The 25,015-nt window shown below is 41.8% G+C and overlaps 1 protein-coding gene across 1 annotated transcript in view; it reads left to right on the top strand.

The window, feature by feature from the left end:
- MROH9 (maestro heat like repeat family member 9) overlaps positions 1 to 25,015 on the top strand; it is a 40,330-nt gene that overhangs the window by 4,305 nt on the left and 11,010 nt on the right. The window contains exons 2-13 of the mRNA XM_006097863.3: positions 539 to 674; positions 1,477 to 1,563; positions 3,734 to 3,838; positions 7,821 to 7,956; positions 11,360 to 11,484; positions 12,320 to 12,469; positions 13,199 to 13,353; positions 14,193 to 14,358; positions 17,564 to 17,706; positions 18,686 to 18,823; positions 20,314 to 20,434; positions 22,988 to 23,125. Coding sequence (XP_006097925.1) covers positions 539 to 674; positions 1,477 to 1,563; positions 3,734 to 3,838; positions 7,821 to 7,956; positions 11,360 to 11,484; positions 12,320 to 12,469; positions 13,199 to 13,353; positions 14,193 to 14,358; positions 17,564 to 17,706; positions 18,686 to 18,823; positions 20,314 to 20,434; positions 22,988 to 23,125 — 1,600 coding nt within the window. The remainder of the gene's footprint in view (positions 1 to 538; positions 675 to 1,476; positions 1,564 to 3,733; positions 3,839 to 7,820; positions 7,957 to 11,359; positions 11,485 to 12,319; positions 12,470 to 13,198; positions 13,354 to 14,192; positions 14,359 to 17,563; positions 17,707 to 18,685; positions 18,824 to 20,313; positions 20,435 to 22,987; positions 23,126 to 25,015) is intronic.

Here is a 25,015-nt window from a genome sequence, read left to right as displayed (position 1 = left end):
GTTTTAGAAAAATAATTATTTTCACCTCAAAAAGAAAAAATCAAGGACTATTATCCAGATCACATACACCAAAGGAATAACAACCGTTTCACAAGTTATTTTTATAGCTGCTGCTGGGTGGGTTTCTTTTGCCATCAATTAGAAGATGCATTCCCATATCAGAAATACTGAAATGTGAGAAACACAGGATCATGGGTTAGAGAAAATGTGGCTGTAATATGTTTCAACTGCCTAAAGCTCGGCATGGCTTTGCGGGCTTGGCTGAGATTATAACCACTTTATCTCATTATGTCTATGGAGAAAAATAGTCTGGTTTCCAAATAACTTGTTACATATGACATTTGCAAAAAATTCATCCCTCTATATTTAACGCACCATTGTCAGTTTTATGAGACTATTTAAAACCCACGTGTCATATAAAGCCAAAGGCTGAGTGTCATTTTCTAGTCCACTCTCTCTTATCACTCAGAAAAAGTCACTAAAGTTAAGTTATACTTGTTTTCTCCTTAACTTAATAATTACACCTTCTTCTTGCCAGCTTCGTGGATCCCTTACTGCAATTTGAGACTCAGTTGAGCATCATAGAATCATCCTTTAAAGTAGTATTTGCGATGCCAACTCTGAAAGAAGTGAGAGACATTGGGAACAACGAATCTGAGGAGCTGGACCTGGAGGTGAGAGTTTGCTTCCTTTGATCGAGATGAGACGTCTTCACGCACACAGTCCTGCACAGTGTCTCTCTACAGAGCATGACTTTTGTGGTTTTCTCCTTCACTCTCTTTTTAAAATATATTTTTATTGATATCAGAGAGGAAGGGAGAGGGAGAGAGAGATAGAAACATCAATGATGAGAGAGAATCATGGATCGGCTGCCTCCTGCACGCCCACACTGGGGATCGAACCCACAATGTGGGTATGTGCCCTGACTGGGAATCGAATTGTGACTTCCTGGTTCACAAGTCAATGCTCAACCACTGTGCCATGCCAGCCGGGCTCTCCTTCACTCTTTTAAAATACAATAGATACATAGCACTTCCCAGCCTCTGGCCTACACCTCTGGCCTCATGAAGTCTACAATCCAATGGGATTTAATGGGTAGTATGGGTTTATAGGAACAAATGGGTAAATGGATTTTTGGTTAATTGGTTGACCAAGGACAGGGAGTTTACTGGCAAGTTCTGCAAAGAAGGAAATGTGAGCAGAGAAAGATGGAGGCGGGAAGAGTCCCATAGTAAGATCAGCAATATGTGTGGTCTCTGTTTCCTCAGCAAAGCTGCACAGTGCACTGGCTATGTGGGGTGCAGAAGAAACACATGGCATATGGCATTGGGTGAGCTCTCATCACCATAGCTACCACTGTCCTTTCTTACCTTCAGTTTATGGAAAGAACTCAGGACATCAGGATGCAAAACAATGGGGTCAAATTTTATGTAAGGCTGGCGGGCTGGCTGGTTGTATAACTATTTTGTTTTTCAGGAATTATACCAAACTATTTTAAACATATTCGAGGACACTCTGCTGATCTTAGTGTCTAAAGACCTCTACAAACTGCAAATCTTAAAGGTAAAGGGAAAATGAGCAATTTTGGTTTTGTGTCATACATCCAAGTATACTCTACTTCACTTATTATTTTCCATTTGCCATACTTAGCATCTCCGTCAAATATCTGGCGGCTGAAAAAAAATAATTTTCCTCCAAAGGTGTGCGAGTATCCCCCAAATGAAATCACTTCCGTTTATTTGAATTACAGAGACGCCTTTTTAAGAATTTAATTTTGGGAGGATGGTATGAACTGACACTTGAGAAGCAAGTGCTATGAGGCAATGTAAGAGGGAACACAGGGGGCGGCAGAGAATAGGATGACTGACCTAAACTGTGATCATGAAATGGTGAAACCTGCCTTGACAGGGCCTATGTGCATGCTCTCCCCTAACAACTCCGCGGCTAGGGAGTTCATGAGCATCCTATCATCTTGGATACCAGGGTATCAGAGGAAACCCTAACAATCATCCAAAACCCACTTTCACATCCGGAACCTCCCTGTGTCTTTAAAGTCCCAGCCAGGGATGTAAGTCTTCTCTGGACACCTTAGGGTCTTTATTTTTCATTCCTTCCATGATGGCATCAGGGGGTAGCTGTTTGGAAATACTATAAAACCAGATTAACTTACTCTATGAGGGTTGTCCAAATCATAAAATACATTCAAGTAAAGAAGCAGAATTGGTATCTATGAGGACAAGAAGGACTATGAAGGGAATATATTAAGCTAATTGGCTAATTGGTGCCTAATTTGAGCCAAATGTTTTCTGCGCCTTTTTTGTTGTTGTTAATCCTCACCGGATGATATTTTTCCATTGATTTTTAGAGAGAGTGGGAGGGAGTGGGAGAGACAGAGAGGGAGAAACATTGATGTGAGAGAGACACATTGACTGGCTGCCTCCCGCATGCACCCCAACCAGGGCTGGGGATCAAGCCTGCAACTGAGGTATGTGCCCTTGACTGGAATCATACCTGGGACCCTTCAGTCTACAGGCTGATGTTCTATCCACTGAGCCAAACAGACTAGGGCTTCTGCATATTTTCAAATTTTTAATTTCACAACTTTTTAAAGTATTGTTCTTGCTCCATGATTACAACCCTCTCCTCATGTGTGCTCTCTCTCTCACCCACACACACCCACAATCCCCATGCTGCATGGTGAGCAGTTACTCTAGGCACTAAGCTGAATACTTACTACATGGGTTATCTCATTTGATACTTAACCCTGTGAGGAAGTTACTCTTATTTCTCCCACTTTACAGATAAGGAGATGAAAGCAGAGAGAGGAGCAATAGTTGATGAGTGACAGAGCTAACTGGGGAGCCTGTTACTTAACCATCTTAGTCTCATTCCTTCCATGTCTAGAAACTCTCCTGATTCTCAAAAATCTCTGAACCTCACTCCCTGGAAAAGACAGAGACTGATCCCCTGGAATTTAGAGATGTTTCTGCCCTAGGAAATTGACTTCAGAACAGATTTATACAGTGGGAGCAAGGGTTGGGAAGAGACCTGGCCAACCAATGGCTTTAAACCCATGGATTCATCAGACTGCCTTATGAAGTCTGTAAACAGTGTATGGCCTGTGAAGTGTATGCAGGTGTCCTTCCCTTCGTAGGGTTCCCTGAGGATTTAGGACAAACAGACAGAAGTTACAGCAAGACAGATGGAATCAAGATTTGCAAGAACTTTTTAACTGAGCCCCCTCTGGGAATGTACTCCACAACCGGAGCCAGGAAATATCTGGGTGATGAATTCAGAAAGAAAATTCTGGGATAATATGACATATCAGGATCAGATAATATTTCAATTTTTTAAAACTGAAAATCAGATCCTGTGATTTTTAAAGAGAGAGAGAGAGAGAGAGAATGAATATGTATTTTAAAACAAAAAGTGGAGAAGCCGCTGATGATCCCCTCATCACCTCATGTTCAATTTTTCAGGACAGCTTCCAACATGACTGTTAGAGTGGATATCAGGAAATACTTGTTGGGTAGAATTAAATAACACCCATTATAGTGGCAGTTACTATAGTAGATGAAGGAATGTACTAGTAGAGATTAGTATATTTTTTAAAATAAATATAGGTTAGGTGTGGAATAATCAGAGACCGTGTTGACCCTTGATGTGGTGATGCTTCCACTGATGTGGAAATGGAAACACCATGGCTCTACAATGACTCTTGTGTTTTCCACAGGAAATGGCCGTGTGGATGAATGAAGATAACTCATACTTGCAGCATAGAGTCTTGGTGATCATCTGCAGGGTGCTAAACTTTGCATCCAGGAAAGCCAAGGGATATGTAAGTGACAGCGTGCTATCTGGCTCCCTGCTTCTGAAGCCTGCATTTCTGTCGTGTTCTTTTCCAAGACTTAAGTCTTGAGAGCATGTGATGCCTGCTGGGTCTGACTGTGCTGGTAAACTGGGATATTGGGAAGGAGTCAATATCCTGCATGACTCTGTCAATCAGCAGGATTTCTCAAGGAACTGATGCAGATGCCTCCTGCTTTACACCAACAGTAGGAGTGACTCAAAACCAGGCTTTTGCTCAGTCTCAATTTTCCCCTGTGAACTACAATCAGTGCTATTTACAGAGGCTTCCATCCTTCCTTTTCTTCTTATTTCACCTTTTCTACCATCTTTTTAAACCATTACTTATGTTAAATTTATACAAGTGACTCTTGAGTACTTCCATTTAAACCTGCTAGAGATATAGCTGAAGTCTTCCTTTACTACCTTCTCCACCCCAATTCCTTCTTAGCCGTGTCCGGTGATGTGCGTCCTGCCCAACAGCTTTCAGGAAGACCCACACATGCACACATGGGGTATACTGCTTTGTTCCCTCGTGTTTCTTTACTAAAGTGACCTCCTACTTACCTATGGTTCTGCAGTATTCATTTTGCACAAACAATACAGTGGGGCCTTGACTTACGAGTGTCCCGACTAACGAGTTTTTTGAGATACCAGCTGTCTCTCGGCCGATTTTTTGCATGGAGTTGATAGAGTAATTTGAGTTAACGAGCTCCTTAACGAGCTCGGTCTCAGAAGGAATTAAACTCGTAAGTCAAGGCCCCACTGTATGTCGTGCAGATATTTTCATAGATTTGCTTCATTCTTTAACCACAGTACACATTCCATAACTTTCACATATTGTAACTATTCTTTAGCTGATAGACTTTTCAACTGAATAGTTTGGTATGTTTTGGTGTGTGTGTTTTTCCTACTTCAAACAATACAAAAACGGTCATTTTTGTGCAGGCACATGAGTACTTATAAATGCTTACACAGATAATAAATCAAAGTAGATTAAAGTTAAGTGATGCACAAGTGTCCTCCGGTTAGCATTCCCTGAAAATCAGAGTGCCCCTTTCCTCGCACCTTCACAATGGAGAAGAAATGGGTATCTCCTTGTCAGCATTTACTGGGGTTTTCTATATTTTGAGTGTCCCTGCCTACCTTTTACACTATCTATGAACATGTCTCACTCTTGTGGATACTCAGGCACTCTCGGTTACAGCTGTAAAGGCCGTTGCCCCTCGCACACAGCCCACCCCTCAACTGTGAAAGAATAAATGCGTAAATTCACACGTGCCGCGGAAGGCTCCCGTGCATTGCTGAAGGTTCCGAGCTGTGACTGAGATTTGTTTGAGAGCCAGGTGGGGATAACCTATGACTCTGTTCTGCAATGTTTGCTAAATACCACCAGGTGGAAGCAGACCAGCGTTTTCCAGGACATGGAAACAGCTCACAGTCCTGGAAGCATCAAACTTGACAAAGTTAACTTTCTCTTTAGACAATGTTTTCTGAGGATGGCTAAGTCAGTGAAATTAATGGGGGTGGGTAAGAGACAGTATAAATAAATTAAGTGTTTAAAATATTTTAATAAATCAATAAGTTCTCCACAGGCTTGATCTTTGTATGTCTATGACACAAAATCAATGAAGATTTGTTCTGCCCGTCTCTAACTAAATGTAACTGCCAATTCTATTCTCGGGAGTACGCACCTAACCCCTAATCATTCCATTTACTGAATAAAGACTTTTTTCTTCATAAATTACCCTAGCCTGTGTCTTCCAGAGTCCGAGGCTCCCATCCTATTGAACAATCCTGGCCATCATTCACACTCAGAAATATTTTTAAGTGTTATTCCTCTTAATGATCCATGTGCCCATCAGGATAAGAAAAAAAACTGCTATAATCAAAGAACACTTGTCCCTTATTAAAATATTAAGGAGATGTGAGCTAAACATGTCATCTTACAGCATTAACAGAGATTTTTTTTCCTCAGTTTGTTCCTTTGGCACATGAGCATTTTAAAAATGGAAGAAAGATCTCTAGTCAAAGCTAACTAATAGACACGTTTTTATCTCATACCCTATCTCCAGAGTTCTCACAAAATGACAGCAATGAAATTAGTTGAAGGTATAAATCCACAGCAACACAGAGAATGAGTGAAGGGTTTCCGATGGGCTAGCGATGTCAACAAACTTCTGGATGAGATAGTAGAACGAAGAGGGTAGCTGATAAAGCCTGTCAGGGAAGGCTGAGAGGCCGGAGCACAGGAACTTAGGGTGGGGCTAAAAGGGAAGGCAGTATGCCCTGTGGAACCACGGAGAAACTGGAGCTGTGGAAGCCCAAGTAATGATGGTGGGTAGGAGGCAAAGGAAGGCTGAAAACATAAGCAGTAACTAAAGGGATTCATTGAAAGTTTGTGTAGAAGAATCTACATTGCCTCTCCTTCCTGACGCACACACTCTATTCTACGGGGACAAGAGGCCACTGGCAGGCAAAATCAGAGAATTTTTTTTCTCAAAACAGCTGTTAATTCCCTGACAAAATTATCTTGGTTCTGTTGTTTAGATCTACATGACCCCAGGCTCACCTCCTCATCATTCTAAAGTGAAGCCCACCGGTTGACAAGCCTCGTTCACCTAGGAAACCCCACCAAGGAACATCACATTTTTAAATATGACCAGACAACCAAGACCCATGAGAAAACCCTTCAAATACAAAAGACCAACCACCATAAATAAAGGGGGGGGGGGAGATGATAAGAAATAGGTAATCAAGATACAGATGAGAATTTAGTCTCAAAAAGAGTAGCTAAGACATTTATAGGACTCCTAAAATAGGCAGATTACAAAGGCATCCACAGAAGCAAGAGTCTCTCTTCCCTTCCTTTGCTGAGATCATATTCCAAAGGCATCCACAGAAGCAAGAGTTTCTCTTCCTTTCCTTTGCTGAGATCATCATTCTCAGCATCCTAATTCAGTTATGCTCTGGGTTCATGGCCCAGGTCACTTGACATTCTTCTTCAGAATTACTGTGTATGTGTATGTGTGAGAGAAAGAGAGAGAGAAGTGTGGGTGGGTCAAGCAACATGAGAGCGTGAGAGACAAGGATAAGGGAGCATGAGAGAAGTAGAAGGAGAAACAGGCTCGGGATCCCCCTAGTGGGCTGACTTGAACTCTGCTTTTACCGCCAACAGTTGCTCGAATCATCGACGATGATTTTTACCTAGGACACAGGAAGATTCTGCAGGCCCACTAGCTTATCAAACATTGATACTTATATTTTCACAAAAACAAAATGTTTCTTCCACCTCTCCTCTCTTCTGTCTCTACTGCCATTTTTTTGCATTTGGCCAAGCCAAACAAATTTGTTGAGATAAAAATCTAAATATTTAAGCATCCTGTGTCAGAGAAGTTGTGGGGGGAAATACATAAATGTTGTGGTTGTAGGTCTGACATCAGAAGTAAATGCTCTGAATTTTTAAAAATTAATTTCCCTGGGAAGAATCAGAGCCATTCCAGAAGGAAGTCATATTTCTCCAGTGGCCAAAGGAGTCATCTGAAGGTTTTCATACATGAAGAAGGGAAGCATGATCTACATGCTTCAATCAATCCCTGTACCTCCCCTCAAGTATCCTGGGAATTGGCTATCTGAAAATTGCTACCTGATTTATGAAATACAAACTAATGGTGCCTCAATGAGTGAGTCACTGTTATCTCTGAGCACTTTGCTACAAACTTTCTTTTCTGTCATCCATGCTACCCTCCCCCCCTTAATCTCCATAATAACGGCTATGAGGTAGAATTTGTTACCTGCATTTCACAGATGAGGAAACCGAGGCTCAGTAACAGAGCCGAGATGGGAACACAGATTCTGTGAACTCGGAAGCTCATCCTCTCGTTCTAGTCTGACATACACATTAGAGATTAAGGTACAGACATTTAATGTTGACACTGCACAGCAATACATTTTTCTTCTTTGTTTTCCCATAGGGAAGTGTGGATGCTCCCTGTCTGGGGGACCTGGCAGCAGAGCTGTCTCTTCTATGTTCCCACACTGATGGGTCCATCACAGAGCAAGCATCCTTTGGAATATATCACCTCCTCTGCATTGCAAACTGTGAGAATGGTAAGAAAGAGTCACCACCTTTCCTAAGGGCCACTAAGAACAGAACAAACCCAATAAAAATTGAAAGCAGAAAAACAAATAAGAGAACAGCAATGAAGCCAAAAGCAGATTCTTTGAGAACATGGGGAGGGGGGGCGGGATTAAAAGACAGAAATTACCAATATCAGTAATGAAAGAGGTAATGTCACTAGAAATTTTATGGGTATTAAAAGAATAATAAGGGATACCATGAACAACTTTATGCCAGTAAATTTGACAACTTAGACACAGTCATTGAAAACAGAAATTACCAAAGCTCACTCAAGAAGACATTAATAACGTGAAAACTCTATATCAAAGAAAATGAATTTATATTTAAAAGTCTTCTTACAAAGAAAACTCCCGCAAACATTCAAAGAAGATATACCAATTCTATACAAATGCATGCAGAAATGTGAGGATGAGAGAATACAGCCTCATTCTATCAAGACCACATAAAAACATTACAAGAAAAATAAAAACAAAAAAACCTACAGATCAATGTCTCTCTAGAACATAGATGCAATTTTTTTACAAGTTTAGCAAATCAAATACTACAATACATAAAAAGAATAATATAGCATGGCCATATAAAATTTACCCCAGAAATGAAATATAAATTTAACATTTGAAAATCAATCAATGTAACATACTATATTAACAAATGAAAAAAGATAACTATATGGTTATCTCAGTAGATACAGAAGAAGCATTTGGCAAAATTCAACATCTACTTCTGAATTTGAAAAATAGTAATAATAAACTCTCAGAAAACTAGAAATAAAAAGAGAGCTCCTCTACCAGCTAAAGTACACCTATGAAAAACCTATAGCTAACATCATACTTAGTAGCAAAATACCAAGTGATTTTCCTAAAAGATCAAGAAAAAGACAAAAATGTGTACTGTCATTACTTCTATCTAGCATTGCACTAAGTAGATCCAGAAATAGACTCACATATACGTGGTCAAATAAATTTTGACCAAGCTTCAAAGGCAATTCAGTGGCTAAAGGATACATTTCAATAAATGGTGTCTTAAAAATTGGTTATTGCCCTAACCAGTTTGGCTCAGTGGATAGAGTGTCGGCCTGTGGACTGAAGGGTCCCAGGTTCGATTCCGGTCAAGGGCATGTACCTTGGTTGCGGTCACATCCCCGGGGGGAGTATGCAGGAAACAGCTGATCGATGTTTCTCTCTCATCGATGTTCCTGGCTCTCTATCCCTCTCCCTTCCTCTCTGTGGGAAATCAATTAAATATATTATTTAAAAAATTGGTTATTTCATATGGTGATGAAGGGAGACTAGACTTGAGGTGGGCTAAACACACAATGCAATATACAGGTGATGTATTATAGAACTGTATACTTGAAATACATAATGTTATTAACCAATGTCACCTTATTAACTTTAAAAATTGGTTATTTGTAGGCAAAAAAAGAACTTTGATATATATCTCATACATGTTCAAAAGCTAATTCATAATGGATCATAGGACTAAATGTAAAACTATGAAACTAGAAGAAACCTTTGTACCTTGGATTAGGCAAAGATTTCCCAAATACAGCACCAAAAGCATGACTTGTAAATGAAAATAAAATAATTTGTATTTCTGCCTTTGAAAGACACTGTTAAGCCCTATCAGGTTTGGCTCAGTGGATAGAGCATTGGCCTGCAGACTGAAGGGTCCTGGGTTCGATTCTGGTCAAGGGCAAGTACCTCAGTTGCAGGCTCCTCTCCAGAGTGGGTTCTGGTCCGGGCTTGTGCAGGAGGCAACCAATCGATGTGTTTCTTTCACATTGATATTTCTCTCTGTCTTTCCCTGTCTCTTTCACTCTCCCAAAAAATCAATGGAAAAATATCCTCAGGTGAGGGTTAAAAATATTAATAATTATAAAAAAACAAAAGACACTGTTAATAGGTAAGCCACAGACTGGGAGAAAATATTTTCAAAGTACACATGATAAAAAACTTGTACCAATAATTTTAAAAGAATACTCAAAACCCAATAAGAAAACAGACAGCCAAATTTTAAAAAATAGTAGTTGATTTGAATAGTCATTTCACAGATAGCACAGATAGCAAGGAAGCACATAAAACCATGTTCAATAGAGGAAATGTGAAATGATACAACTTTGGGAAATCATTTGGCAGTATCCCAAAATGTTAAACACATATCTACTGTATGATCCAGTCATTCCACAATTTACCTAAGAGAAATGAAAACAAATCCTATATAATAAAAGGCTAACATGCAAATTGTCCCCTCGACCAGGAGTTCAACCAGGGAGTGGGGCCAGCCTGCCAACTGCCACAGCCCCTCACCCTGGGAGCCCCGGCCCTGATTGGCCCCCCCTATCCCTATGGAGGGTGGGGGCAGTTCCAATGTCACCTTATTAACAAGTGCCCCTATTGGGGCAGACCAGCTGGACCCCACCCATGCACGAATTCATGCACAGGGCCTCTAGTATGCATATAAAGACTTCCACGTGAATGTGGACAGCACCTTTATTTGTAATAGCCAAAAGCTAAACACAACCCAAATGTCCATCAATCAGCAGGTGAGCAGATAAACAGATGATAGTATTTATATACAATGGAATAGCATTCAGTGAAGAGGAATGAACTATTGATACATGCAACAGCATGGATGAATCACAAATAACTGTGCCGAATGAAAGATGCCAAACAATAAAAGAGTACATGCTAGATGAGTCCACTTACATAAAATTAGAATAGGAAGTAGATCAGCAGTTGCCTTTGGATCAGGGGATGGGTCCAGGAAGCAGGTGTGAGGGATTACAAAAGGGCACGAGGGAACTTTTGGAGGCAATGACTATGACCTGTTTTGCTTCACTGTGGTAATGTTTTCATGAATATACACAAAAACTTACCAAATTGTAGACTTTAAATATTTTGTATGTCAATTATATCTCTATAACTCTGTTGACAAATGAAATCATTTAAAAACTCGCCTGCAATGGAACTAAAGACACCTGAGGCTTTGGTTGAGCCCTCTGACTTTCCTGCAACACAGTCCCCCAGCCCTGGCAGAATGCGTCCAAGTCTGCTCTTCCACCAACAGATTCACCAGTAGCTTTTCAAGTGCCCCAAACAATGCATCTGATGTCTAAATGTATGGACATCTGGTCAACCTATTAACATGATCTATGCTCTTCATTCACATTTTACAGAAGCCTCTCTTAAATACTTTATGAATTCTGGGTCTGTGCAGCCATAATAGTTTATGTGACTAGGGTAGTCAATAGTCAGAAAACCAGGGCTCCAGAATTAGGCAGAAAGAGGAAATTGGAAAGTGCAAGGTTGTAGAAGGAACCAGTGGTCAAATAAAAATTTTTAAAAAGCTTAAGCTCTTTCTTTAACACAGTGAATATTGCAGAAGGCAAACTTACAAAGTGTGATAAGACTGGAAGTTACAATTGGCTGCCTTCGCTCTTGGATACAGAATACCTCCCTGACATCTTGCGAGGAGACAAAACTAAAATTGCGCAGGTAACTTAGCTCCTGCTTCATCGTATGGCTTTTGTTTTATGTGGGGGTTTTTTTGTGACAACATATTTTGCAAAAGTTATATTTTAATATTTTTTTCCACTTTATATATATGGAATATACACAATAAATATATATACACACACACACAACGCACAAAAGGAGAAAATGTGGTTTATCTTTCTTAACTGAGAAATGTATAATCATGTAATTGTGTTCACATTTCATGGTCCATGGATATTCCTGTAACTTTAAAAGGGGATTGTTTGCATTGTGTTTTTTGTACCTCAGTTACAGACATAGGGGCTTTTTTTTCTCTTCTTGCTCCTTGATCCTTCTCTGGGGAAGAGAAAAGTCTACACCCTTTCCTACCCCACACTCTTCTGAATCTCCTACTAATTATGCTTGCTTCTGATCTGAGCAAAATCATTTCCAAAGCTGAAGAGCTTCACAATGATTTCGAATATGTGAGTAGCTCAGTTGGGGTAAAAATCAGTATTTTACATTTCCTTTTCATTGGAATGCCATGGTTCTCCACTTCTCCCTGGCCTGCCCTCAGAGCTAACTTACCCAGATGAAAATGTTTTAATTGCTTTAAAAATCAAGGGGGAAAAACAAATATAATTTAGCTTGGATTACAGTCATCTTAATACCAACACCGTTGTAAATTATAATTTTTAACGTTTTGTAATGGAGGAAGAGGCCCACAACAGCAAAAGTGCCTAGAGCTCACAAGAGTCATGTGGCCCTCCCTAGCCCTGGCACTTCCCCGTGATGTCTGAGGTTACATTGATGTAGGTAAGGCCTGAGGTCATGGCTCTCTCTTTTTTTATTTCAGAGTATAGGACACACCTTAGAGCCATCCTTGCTGACTGACTTTGTGTGGAATCTCTTTATGAGACTCAATTCGCCTAATCCTGTAATGGTAAAGGAGGCAGCCAACATGCTAAAACTGACTCTGGAATTCCACGCCAACAAGGTCACCATGGTAAGATCCTTGACAACGAGCAGGGGAGCCCAGCGCTTACCCTCTAAAATGCTCCTGCTGCCTTTGTTATATAGCTACCTCTTTGCATATATAGTCCTTGCCATTGCATCATTATGTCACTAATTAAACGAGGCTCTTTTTCTGAAATATCTCAAGTGTACAGAAAGCTTAGAAAATAATTAACATTTCACCCACCAATCACACCAAACATAATATTTTCCTGAATTTGCTTCAAATTTTAAAAAAAGCACATTAATAACAATAAAATAGTACAACTATAATTCAAATCACCATTAAGGAAAGTTTCCAAGGTCCCTCATTCTGCTGTAGGGCTGGCTACCTAATTTGTAGAGCCCGGTATGTAGATTTTTCTACTTTGTCAAAATAAATTTGAAGTATATGGTTCCATTGTTATTCTGTTCCACATTTTGACTTTCTTCTTAAAATATTTGAATTATATGTTTTCTATATTGAGCTTATATGTCTTATGTAATAAAGTCATCTATACTCCCCAAATAAACTTTTTAAAAAAATATTTTCCCACTATCGATAAATGCACAGGTATGTTTATTCCTCATCCAAATACATATTTTGCATTGTGTGGTCATGCACATAAACAGTACTTATTTGTGTGATAATTGCTGCCTTGGTTATTCTGAGAAGGAGCGAATTCTTCAGTCCAAGAAATGCCCAGGAGAGTCCTCTTGACCTGTGAAATGACTTTTCCAGGTGTCTAAGATTGTGAATACTATTTATGAGCAACTGTCTGGGAATTCTACTCACATTATGAAGCAAACTATGTTGAAGGTCATCACCTTATTGACGCGTACTTCGCCGAAGAAGGTCATCTTTCAGCTTATGGACTACCCAGTCCCAGCAGACAAGTAAGGCTCCTTCACCCCTTCCACAGGGTTTGCTCAAAGTGTCCAGAGTCAGATCTCTCTGGACACGTTCCAGGGGACCATGCCCTCATATAGGAACTTCAATGCAAAGAGACTGCGCAATAGCAGTCAAAACCCAGCATGGACTGACAAGATACCAAGAATTCCCCAGCACAGAGGTACGCAGAAGTTTTTAAAATGAGCAATGCAATAATCATTTTGAAGAGTGGCCAGGTATGTAGGGAAAGGAGCTAGGGGCCTGGAGGTTGAGAAGCTTGGGTTCTAGTCACATCCATTTCACTAGTTAAATATGTGGCATTTGGCAAAAACGGCACTTATATTTAATATTCTAATCTTTTCATTTGTATAGTTTTTTATTTAGCTTTAACCTAGTTTGTTTTTTTCAATTGGTGTATTTATTTACATATTAATTTGTATTTCCATCCCAGTTTTTAAATATTCCATTATCCCTGGACAAACTAGTCACAAGGTGGGACGAACAGTATTGGGGGCAGAAAGCTGATCCGTGCTTCACATTGAGCTTAACAGATATTTAAACAGGAAATGAACTTGCAGGCTTTGCATACTGTATTTTATTTATTTTATGTAGACGGTATTTTTATTACTGAAATTCTTCCTCTGTTTCCAAAGACAAGTGACTCCAGAGGATCATTTGAAAATGGGAATTTTAGCTTGTTCTGGATTGGTCTACAGTGTCTTTTTTGCTAAAAAAAACAAAAACAAAAAAGTAAAACCAAGACCATTCTCCTGATTTATGTCCCAGCATTAAGTAGGAAATGAACCACTTACGATTCTCATTATACAGTGGGTTGTGTTGGCAGCACTTTGATACTGATGTGGCATGCAGCTGGGAACGAGTCCAGCGTGGCCCCCTACGTGCTGAAGACAATCTTGTTGATACTGAAAGGAAAGCCTGGGGAAATTCAGGACAGCTTCTTGGAAAGAAGACGTTCCTCTCTGGATGCTACTAATATGATGCCCGTGGCGGTAAATAAGACGAGTGTTTCTTATTCCTGGTGAAAATTCCCGTCTACCCTCAGGTTCAGTCATACCTCCTTTCACAGTCCTGCTCTCATTCACTCATTCAACACATATTTATTGAGTGCCTACTATGTGCTACTCTCTGTTCATGAAGCTTTATGCTCAGGTGAGACGCACAAATAATGAACCAAAAAAATGTGTCATGAGTCAGATGATAGGAAGCTTAGAAGAGATACAAAGTGCTGTGGTGAAAGGGGAGGGACAGGGAGGGTTTACATAAGTTGTCCAGGGCAGGCTTCTCTGCTGAGGTGACATCTAATCAGAGACCTGAATGAGGTGAGGGAGTGATCTTTGTGGTATGTGGGCAACAGAGATGTAGACAGAGAAAAGGGGAAAAGTTCTATAGTGATGGGAGCTCACCTGGTATATCACTGAAGGCAAGGAGGACAAACAGAATTGAGCAAGGGTGACAGTGTGGAAGATGGTTTCAAAGAGGTAGCCACCTGCTGATCATACACACTTCTATAAGTATCTTAAGGAAGACCTAATCTCATTTGTGCCCATCATAATACATCTCCCAAGGACCAAAACCACCATTCCTGGGAATAAATTTGAGTCTTACAGAGATATCCTATGTAATCCTAATATATAAAAACCCAAGGTCTGTAACATCCAAAACGACCAAAGGCTCGACCGACCAGAAGTCAGTGCTGGGTTGCCGTGGCGATCCAGCACTGACTGCCACAGCTGCGGGTGCTCTGACCCAGCACTGACTGCCAAGGGGCTGCGGATCAGGCCTGAAGAGAGGCCTAGAGAGAGAAGCAGGGTCTGATCCATAGCCTCCGTGGCAGCTATTGATCAGCACTTGCCTCTCTCTTTTGCACCAGGCCTGGCCAGCAGCCGTGCCTCTCTTTCTCTCAGGCCTCTGCTGGGGCTGCTGATCAGCCCCACCTCTCTGATCAGGCCCATTGATATGCCCAGAGATGCTGACTGGCATAGAAACCGACCAATCAGAACCAAATCTGGGTGAAAAGTATGAGGAGCCAATGGCTGCCTAGGAGGCGGAGCTTTTGATGCTGACTGGCATAGAAACCGACCAATCAGAACCTAATCTGGGTGAACTGCGAAGGCAGAACCTAAGGTGGGGCTGAGGAGGGGTTTTAAGGGCAACAGCTATTTGGTGTAAGGTGTAAGAAAACAGTTCAATTTTTTAATGACTGGTTTGGAAGTATAGTGCATATGGCTATCAGTCCAGATATAGGGATTATGTATTTTTGTCTGCCAAGAGCATCTCTTCCTGCTGAAAAAGGCTCCCCTCCCCCCCCCTTTAAGCAATTCTATCCTATATAATCTATCTATACTACTAAAAGGGTAATATGCTAATTAGACCGGGTTGACCGGCCATCTTCTGGACATCCGACTTCCTTCCAGACAAAGCCATGGTGGTGGGGGCTGAGGCAGAGGCCATTAGGGGCAATCAGGCCGGCAGGGGAGGGCTGTTGGGAGCGAGATCAGGCCTGCAGGGGAGGGCAGTTAGGGGCGATCAGGCAGGCAGAGGCAGTTAGGGGTGATCGGGTCAGCAGGGGAGAGGAGTTGGGGGTGAGCTCAGGCTGGCAGGGGAAGGCCATTGCTGGTGAGAGCAGGCCGGTAGGGGAGGGCAGTTGGAGGCAACCAGGCCAGCAGGGGAGGGAAGTTAGGGTTAAGATCAGGCCGGCAAGGGAGGGCAGTTAGGTGTGATCAGGCAGGCAGAGGCAGTTGGGGGCAAGATCAGGCCAGCAGGGGAGAGCAGCTGGGGGCAAGATCAGTCCGGCAGGGGAGGGTAGTTAGGGGCGATCAGGCAGGCAGGCAGAGGGGTTAGGGGGAATCAGGCCAGCAGGCAGAGGCAGTTAGGGGCGATCAGGCAGGCAGGCAGGTGAGCAGTTAGGAGCCAGCAGTCCCAGATTGCGAGAGGAATGTCTGACAACTGGTTTGGGCCCAATCCCTGTGGCGGCTGGATATCCCCCAAGGGGTCCCCACTTGGAGAAGGTGCAGGTTGCACTGAGGGAACCCTCCCCACCCTGTGCACGAATTTCATGCACCGGGCCACTAGTAAAAGCCTAATATGCTAAGTGTCCAGTCATCTAATCTTCCATTCAACCAATCAAAGCATAATATGCTAATGATATGCTAAGGCTGCTCAACCACTATCTATGACATGCACTGACTACCAGGGGGCAGAGCTCCGAATGTAGGTTAGCTTGCTGCTGGGGTCTGGCCAATCAGGACTGAGCGAGACAGGCCGGACATGCCCTGAAGCCCTCCTGCAGTCCCTCTCTGGCTGGCCAACCTCCCACGTCCCTCCTCGATCCCGATCGTGCACCAGGGGGGGTCCCTCGGCATGGCCTGCACCCTGTCGCAATCTGGGACCCCTCAGGGGATATCAGAGAGCTGGTTTCGGCCCGATCCTGCTCAACTCAGGAGCTGTCCCCTGATGGTCAGTGTGCTCCCACAGGGTAAGGGCAGCTCAGCCAGAAGCTGGGCTCATGGCTGGCGAGTGCAGCGGCAGTGGCAGGAGCCTCTCCTGCCTCCACAGCAGCGCTAAGGATATCTGACTGCCAGCTTAGGCCCACTCCCCATGGGAGCGGTTCTAAGCTTTCAATCAGATATTCCCCAAGGACTCCTGGACTGCAAGAGGGCGCAGGCCGGGCTGCCCCCTCCCCCTACCCACCAAGTGCACGAATTTCGTGCACTGGGCCTCTAGTAGAGAATAATGGAGAGTGCTCTACAAACGTGAGGTTGTGAGATGTGTTTCTCTGATGTGGTCGGTCAGTGGGCCAAAAATGTGTTAGTGACCTGGCCCACCTCCCTTACTATCTCATTACCCTGGATTGTTTAAGCACAGGGCGGACAGGTTATTGGTAGGACTAGTCTTCATGGCCACAGAGGAAGGAACCCTTGGGATGTATGCCCTCCTTGGGGACCAGCTTGCTTCCTGCTGATCTTGTGGCAAGGTAGGGATTGCCCATAGTGCTTTGGGAGCTCACTGCCATGGAATGGTTGGCACAAAATGGATTCAGCAGCTGCTATTGGATGAAGGAACACATGCATGCTTCAGGCTTGCTTCAAGGAGGTGGGGATGGGGTTTGCCAAGTCCCTCCCCCTGTCCTCACTAAGGCTGACTGGGTTCAGAGGGAGATGGTGACATCCTTGACTCTGTCTCCTTCCCTTGCAGGCGTCCCAGGCCTTGTGCACATTGTTGCCCGTTAGCTCTTACAAGAAAGCGGTGGCCCAATTCTTCCCTCAGCTCTTGATGGCCCTCATGTTTCAACTCTGCTACAGCAGCAACACGCAAATGGGTTCAGAGGACAACTTAATGTGAGCTGGCAGTGGTTACTTCAGATTGAATGAGAGCTTGCTTCCTGCTCTCAGTGTTTCTACCCCCTCGGGTTCAAGTGGAGTCTTTATAATCCTGTGGGCAGTGTACTCATTTATTATGTTTTCTCTCCTCTAAAGGGTAAAATGCCTTCAGCAAAGTAACTCCCCTGAGTACCTAGAAGTTAGCCAGGACCTTTGCTGAGTGTGGGTGCAGTGTATAAAGAACCACTTCCACAGAACTTGGCTTATTCCTGCCATGATGGGAGGCCACCACGCAGAGAGCACAGGGAGCAGTCTGTTCCCACTCTGCCCTGTACTCTCTGATAGGGCTCTCTCAGGGCCATCATACGTGTTAGATAATGTGCATAAGTGTCCTCTGTGGTGTGTGGGCTTGTGATGGCTGCCACTCATGTCCATAGTGGGTGAGGTTCAGCTCTTCCCTTTTACCCAAGAGAGTACAGTTAGCTCTGCTGCTCTCTGGGAAAATCTGGACGGACCCAACTGTCTGCTATTTGCCCTTATCTGGTATGGACTATAGTCCAGGTGGAACTCTAAAATCACGGTCAGTCAGTCCCATTCATATATTTAATTTACTCTGTCTTTCAAGCATACATATCAGGTACATGAGAATAGGTGCTACTTATGTAAAGCATCCAAGGAATAAAATCAACAGACACCTTGAGCAAGGTATCACATCATTGAACATCTTTTGCTAATAAGCTGTTAAAAAGTGAATAAACAAATAAGCTACTCCAGGGTCAATCCCAGGTTGTACATGCTACAACTTCAGCAGAAACCCATACCCCATGTACAGTTAATCAGGAGAGAGTAATAGCATTTAGCAGTCTCCTTCCTTTCAAATACTCCCTTTCCCCAAACCAGGATCCTGCCCAGGATGCAATGAAAAGGCAGGTCCCATGTACTTGGTTATGGAAAGGCCACGGTCAGGTGATGATTTTGCTCTCCTCTGGGGCCCTAGCTATGCCCGGGACGCCCTGAGAGTGCTACTGAATTGCTCCGGACTGCAGCAGGTGGACCTTTCTCTGAAGAGAAAGAATTTCTGGAAACAGGCCTCCCAGGTTCTATTTCACCTCCACGGGACCTACCTCGTTGCCAAGTAAGAACAGGCTCTATTGGTGCAGGGCTCTGGGTCTCTGTCCCACCTTCTCCGTCCTTCTTCAGTGAAGCCACGTGGGAACATAATCAATACCCACTCCAACTTCCAAATCTCTCCTAATGAGCTGAATTGCCATGTGATTCCTACTTCTTCACTATCTGGAGGGGTTTATACTTTGGAATTGTTTTCCCTTTCCTGCCCTTGTACCTGGTGATACAGATTCCTAACTTCCCTCTCTCTGCAGGACAGGTTTCTCCTTCTGATATGGACAACTAGAGCTGAATCTGATTTTTCTTTCAATTATTCGGTGTTTCCTGCTCTGTAGGCATCAGTCAGTAACTGCTGTGCTCCCTCTTGAAAGGGGTTTGATCAAACCCGTGCTCAATGAGACAAATAAATTTGGGAAAGCATAATGAAAGAGGACTTCTGTTTTTCTTGTCCTAGAAAGATTCCTCTTTTTTTCTAGTTAGTCTATTAGTAAATAGAAAGATTCTGATTATAGGGGTCAGATTTGCTGATCAAGAATCAGGATACATAGTCTTGATAACATAATAGACCACGTGAAGTTGTGACTGGCCCAGAAAGTACGTTCCAAATGGTCTCTGGGTTCCTGGTGCTCTTATTTGCACATGGGTTTCAGGAACACATCTAGTTTTATAAAAGTGTAGTTCATCTACACCCTGCAAATGGCCCCCAGTTATTAAGAGTCACTCTGTCCTGAGTAATTTGGGATCTTCAAAGTGTGGCCCACAGACCAGCAGCCACAGCAACACCTGTGACTTACAAATACAGACTCCCACAGCAGGCCTACTGAATCAGATTCTGCATTTTAGCAAGATTCCCCGGATGATCTGTGTGCACATTAATGTCCAGAAGCACTGGATTAGAGCCCCCACCTGGAGCCTTCAAATGGAATCTGTGCCACCTCATCCTTCCCAATCCTGCCATGACCTGTCTAATCCCCACCAGGATGTCAGGGCAGCTGTGAGCCTAGCCAGTGCCCAAGTGTGTCATGGAGAACGGCTTAGTGAGTTAGGGCTCACCACCTCTTCTCCAGAGTAACCCAGGATAGCACCAACTCTCTCCTTTCTTGCATCATTTAAAGGAAGGACTTAGTCTATAACCAAAAGGTGACCTGCATGGCCATCTGGAATTGCCAAGGTATTTATTTTCTCTCCCTTTGGTCTGGCACTGATGGGAGGTTGCCGTAATTTAGGGCATTCTGTTCTGAGGCACAGGATGAGAGACGGGAAAGAGCAGTGATGTTAAGAGATGTTGTCAGTGACCCAGGTATATATCCTTCCCCCTGGTCTGTGTAGAATTCATACTGGGGCTGCTGTTTACCATGGATTAGGGTGTTTCAGAGAATATCTTGTTATCTGGGTGGCACAAAATATAAAGATACTAATTCTCTCTTTACCATCATTAGCATTTATTGATGCAGAAAGTGTTCTTATCTTCTTTACTAATACAGTGCCTCCTCTTTACAGAACTCTCGCTGAACATAACTTTCCGCAATTTCCAGAGACCCTACATTATCTCTACAAGCTCTCAGTGGAAGGTCCTAGAAGAACAGAGGAGGGTGTGATCACAGTAATTTTCCTTACTGAAGTGAGTTTTATTAGGAGACTGTGAACAACCGAGTTCTTACTTCCTTTTCTTACCCAAACGTACCCAACACGCTGACCTTTTATCTCCTTCTCTGAATATTTATTTTACACAAGTTAAGACAATGACAGATATCTGAGGTTGAGGGGGTAAGGTGGAGACAGATCTGGAATATGGGAGAGTTGAACCCTCAGCCTGCTCCAGGAGTTGGCTGTTGTCATTTCCTGGAGATTTGCACAAACATTAATTATTTTTGGAATACTATTCATATATCTTTGCATGCCTGTTAAAGTATATTGAGGGATAATTTAGTTTACTAAAGTTAGTAGGTAACATCTGGGATCTAAATAATACTTTAGGCTTTCTAGGGCGGGGGTGAGAATGGGCCAAACAACTGGGTGAAATGGAGAGGTAGAACTCTATAACTTTGTATATGAATATTACACCATAAGTTGTAATGCCATCCTAGAGTCAAACAAGTTGAGGAAATCCTTTTGGATCTAACTTTAGGTTTCCTAAATAATGAACTATCTAAGCAAGCATTATTTAATTAATATGCATTAAATTCACTACTCACTGGTGATACTACCTTAACTTTATTATTTCATACACACGCACACACAAGCACACATTCTAGTGTCTGTCTCAAGTGACTCTCCTGGGTTCCATTTATTTTCATACTTGTGGAAGCATCACGCTGTTGAATTATGGCCATTTGCATAAATGTTAATATCTAGCAAACCAGATTCTCCTCAACTCTTCTTTTCAAAACTTTTTTCCTTCCTATATATTTGTTCTTCTAGTTAAATTTTTAAAATAACTTTGCTAGGTTTGAGGAAAAATAAACTGTTGCTGAAAATACTGTAATTACATTAATGCTATGAGCTTCTTATGAAAAGTTGATATTTTTATAATATTTTCTTTTTTCTTCAACATTTTGTCATTTTCATATAAACTCTACACATTAATTTTGGGATTAAGTTAGCTTATATTATTTTAAATTGCTAGTGTGAATGTGGCTTTTTAATTTCGATTCTCAAGCTCATTGTTGCTGAATGTTCAGGACAATTAAACTATTTTCTTGAATTCAGCTACTTTCCTGTGCTCTTACAGTAATTCTAATAGTATTTTACATGATCCTAATATACCATAGCTTTAAAATTATGATATCAACATACAATATTAATTTACATGATCCCAATCCATGAAAAATGAGGATAGTATTATTACCTCTGTTTAAATCATTACTTTTTTTTTCTTGAATGATGTGTTTCCACCTTGGTCTTTAAAGATCCATTTTATGAATAATCTCATTTCTTCTTTGTCTGCTTACCTATTATGAACTTAGTGTTTTCTCAATAAACTGTATGATTCTCTCTCTCTCTCTCTTTCTCTCTCTCTCTCTCTCTCTCTCTCTCTCTCTCTCTCTCTCTCTCCCCCCCCCCTCTCACACACAAATTTGTGAAGGAAATCAAATAACTTAAGAACATAGTGCTTTAACTATACATCCTTATTGAGATATATTTTAAGGACAAAAATATTTTTTAAATTTACTCAGGAGGTAAATTAATATTGTATGTTAATATCATAATTTTAAAGCTATGGTATGCATTATAAAGCAAAAGGCAAATAAGTACACATATTAGTATTATGAAGCACCAAGGTTTTCCAAGTAAAAGAAAGACGAGGCAAACATAAAACTGTAAAAAGTTAACAGAAACTGTGTTATATTTTAATTTAATATATCAGCATTGTCAAAATGAAATTACAACTAAAAAAAATGTATTTCCTAGTTCAAGTAAAGAAAGACCCAGAAGACATAATATGCCAATAACAATTAGTGCACTCTAGTACCCGCTTCTAATGGTGTCTCAATACCATTACTCACTGCATAGAACCCTGTCTCCTTAAAAAAATGGATAATTTCAGGGGGCAAGGAAAATAAGATGAACCTGGGACATCTAATTTTTCCACAAGCAAAGAAGTGCTCAAAGGCAGATGGATTTTGTCAAAAAAAAAACATAAGAGTCAATGTGTTAGGGGCCCTACTGCCCAAATTTGAGTATCAAAAGAAATAATAACTGCAAATAACTGTAATATATTGAAAACATTTTAATGCATAAGTCCTTGGTAATACTCAAAACTGGAAAGCTAGGGGTGGGGGGAGAAAGGGGGGCAGTAAATATAGAAAAAATGCTAAACATAAAAAAAATCACTATTTGCAAGTCTCAATGTAATAAATGAATGAATGAAGAAAAAATCATTAACAATTTTAAAACCATTAAGTGAAAGGTTACTGGAGAACACAGTTTTCACATGATACCAAATTATCACTCCACCGATTAGTTACTAATTATAAAAGGAAAGTATGCCTTTTCCAGTTGCTGCGGGGGGATGTCACCATGGGAATATATGTGGGAATAGGTATAAGTATTCGGAGTTTGAGTGTGATTTGTGTTCCAGTTTTACTGACAATGTCTTGATTTTTATGCCTGAAACAGAAATTGCGCGTTGGCCTTTCCTCTTCTTAGGAACGTATTAGGTGTTTTCTTTCAGCTTCTCAACAAATTCTTCAGGGACCCATTCCCAGAAGAATTTCTGGTTCTCTTCAGGAACTGGGTCAAAGACTCCAATCCTGCAGTTAGCAAACTGAGCCTGCAGAAAATCGCCACCATGGCGCCAGTGATCAACCAGGTATGCGTGTGTGTGATTTGTGTCTGCCAGCACCATCCAGGTCACGGTCTGAGACTTGATATTGCTCAATATCCTTACTGATGTTTTATCACTAAGGGATCTGGGTTGACTGGAAGGAATGTGTTAAGTCAATTGAGTGGCTTTATCACCTAATTCATATTTTTCCCAGAAGATAATTCATAGCACTCAGAATTTATCAGCATCGCTCTACATGAACACCCTTGTTACAGTCTAAACTAAACCACACACAATAATTTCCCTTCCAACATATACATGTGCATGCATGTTAATCACCATCTCCCAGCACTCCCTCAAGCTTTTCCTTCCACTGATAATAACACTTTTCTCCTTCACCCATACATAGTCACATTTTTCTTTTTCAATGGTCAGTTCTAGTCAAATTCCACTGACTGTTCTGGTCTTTAGCAGCCTCATCTCTCTCAGAGCCACATCAGCTATGTGCACTTATTTATACAATACTAGAGGTCCGATGCACGAAAATTCGTGCTTTCCTTCCCCCCAGTTGCCGGCACCGGCTTCCCTCCGGGACCCGGGACCCAGCTGACTTCCCTCCGGCCCTGGCTTCGTCAGGAAGGACATCCGGAATGACGTCCGGTCTAATTAGCATATTACCCTTTTATTATTATAGATTTTACATCTGTGCTTATATAATTCTGAACCAGCAGCATCAGCATGTCCTAGAAACTTAAAAGAAATGCAACGTGGGGGGTTGGAGTGGCTGGGAAGGAGTCGATGGGGGGGAAAAGGAGACATATGTAATATCTTAAATAATAATTTTAAAAAATGAAATGCAACGTGCCAGGCCCGGGGTCAGGCCTATGGAATCAGAAATACTGGGGTTGGGGCCCACGCATCTGAGTTTCCAAAAGTTCTCCAGGCGATTCTGACATTGCCCTATATTATTCCTGCTGAGTCATGTCACTATATCTGACCTTCCGGGAAGTTTGAACCTAAGTGTACCCCTATGTTTTGTAATTCCCTTGTAAACGTCAGTGTCCTTTGCGCAGTGCTGAGAGCGTAGCTGTTCTATAAACCACTGTTGGTTTAATAATATATTTAATGACAAATCCTTGTTTGTCTATTAAACATAATCTCTGAAAACTTAAGCCAGTCAGAGGGCAACCATTTTGCATTTGGAGGGAAATGAGCCAAGGTCTATTTGCTTTAAATAAATCATACAAGTCGATGTACATTCTTTTAATGAACAGAAAGTTAGTTATTGCCTTGTCTAGCACTCTTCCCAGAGTTATGAACACCTGAAGGGAAATTCGGTGTCAAGGTTATTTAGGAGATTGAGATTTCATACGCTATCTCAGTGATGGCGAACCTATGACACGCGTGTCTGAGGTGACACGCGAACTCATTTTTTTGGTTGATTTTTCTTTGTTAAATGGCATTTAAATACATAAAATAAATATCAAAAATATAAGTCTTTGCTATATTTGCAACAATGGTTGCAAATATCAAAAAATGTCTATATGTGACACGGCACCAGAGTTAAGTTAGGGTTTTCCAAAATGCTGACACGCCGAGCTCAAAAGGTTCGCCATCACTGCACTATCTATTGGTAAAGACTCAATTTTCCTGCCAGACACAGCGGCCTTTGGCTATTATTTTGGCAAATAGTATTTATTTCTTTTACTTTTCTTTCCAAAACCTTTCTTTTTCTCCTTTGGTGTCTCCTGTTCATGTTTTACCTTGCCTTACATTCTGATTGTCTCTGATCTTCAGCTGACTTCCATGACCTGGCACAGGACCTCAGTGGCTCTCATGTCCAAACAGTGGCTCTCAGGTCACTGTCACCTAGTTTAGAGGGCATGCTGCCAGTAGTAAGTTGGTAAATGTTTAACCATCAGCTCAATGGAAATG

Source organism: Myotis lucifugus, unplaced genomic scaffold (genome assembly GCF_000147115.1).
Source record: "Myotis lucifugus unplaced genomic scaffold, Myoluc2.0 scaffold_211, whole genome shotgun sequence".
Lineage (NCBI taxonomy): Eukaryota > Metazoa > Chordata > Mammalia > Chiroptera > Vespertilionidae > Myotis > Myotis lucifugus.
The sequence above is the reverse complement of the archived record's forward strand: the minus strand, read 5'-3'. Positions and strand labels throughout refer to the sequence as shown.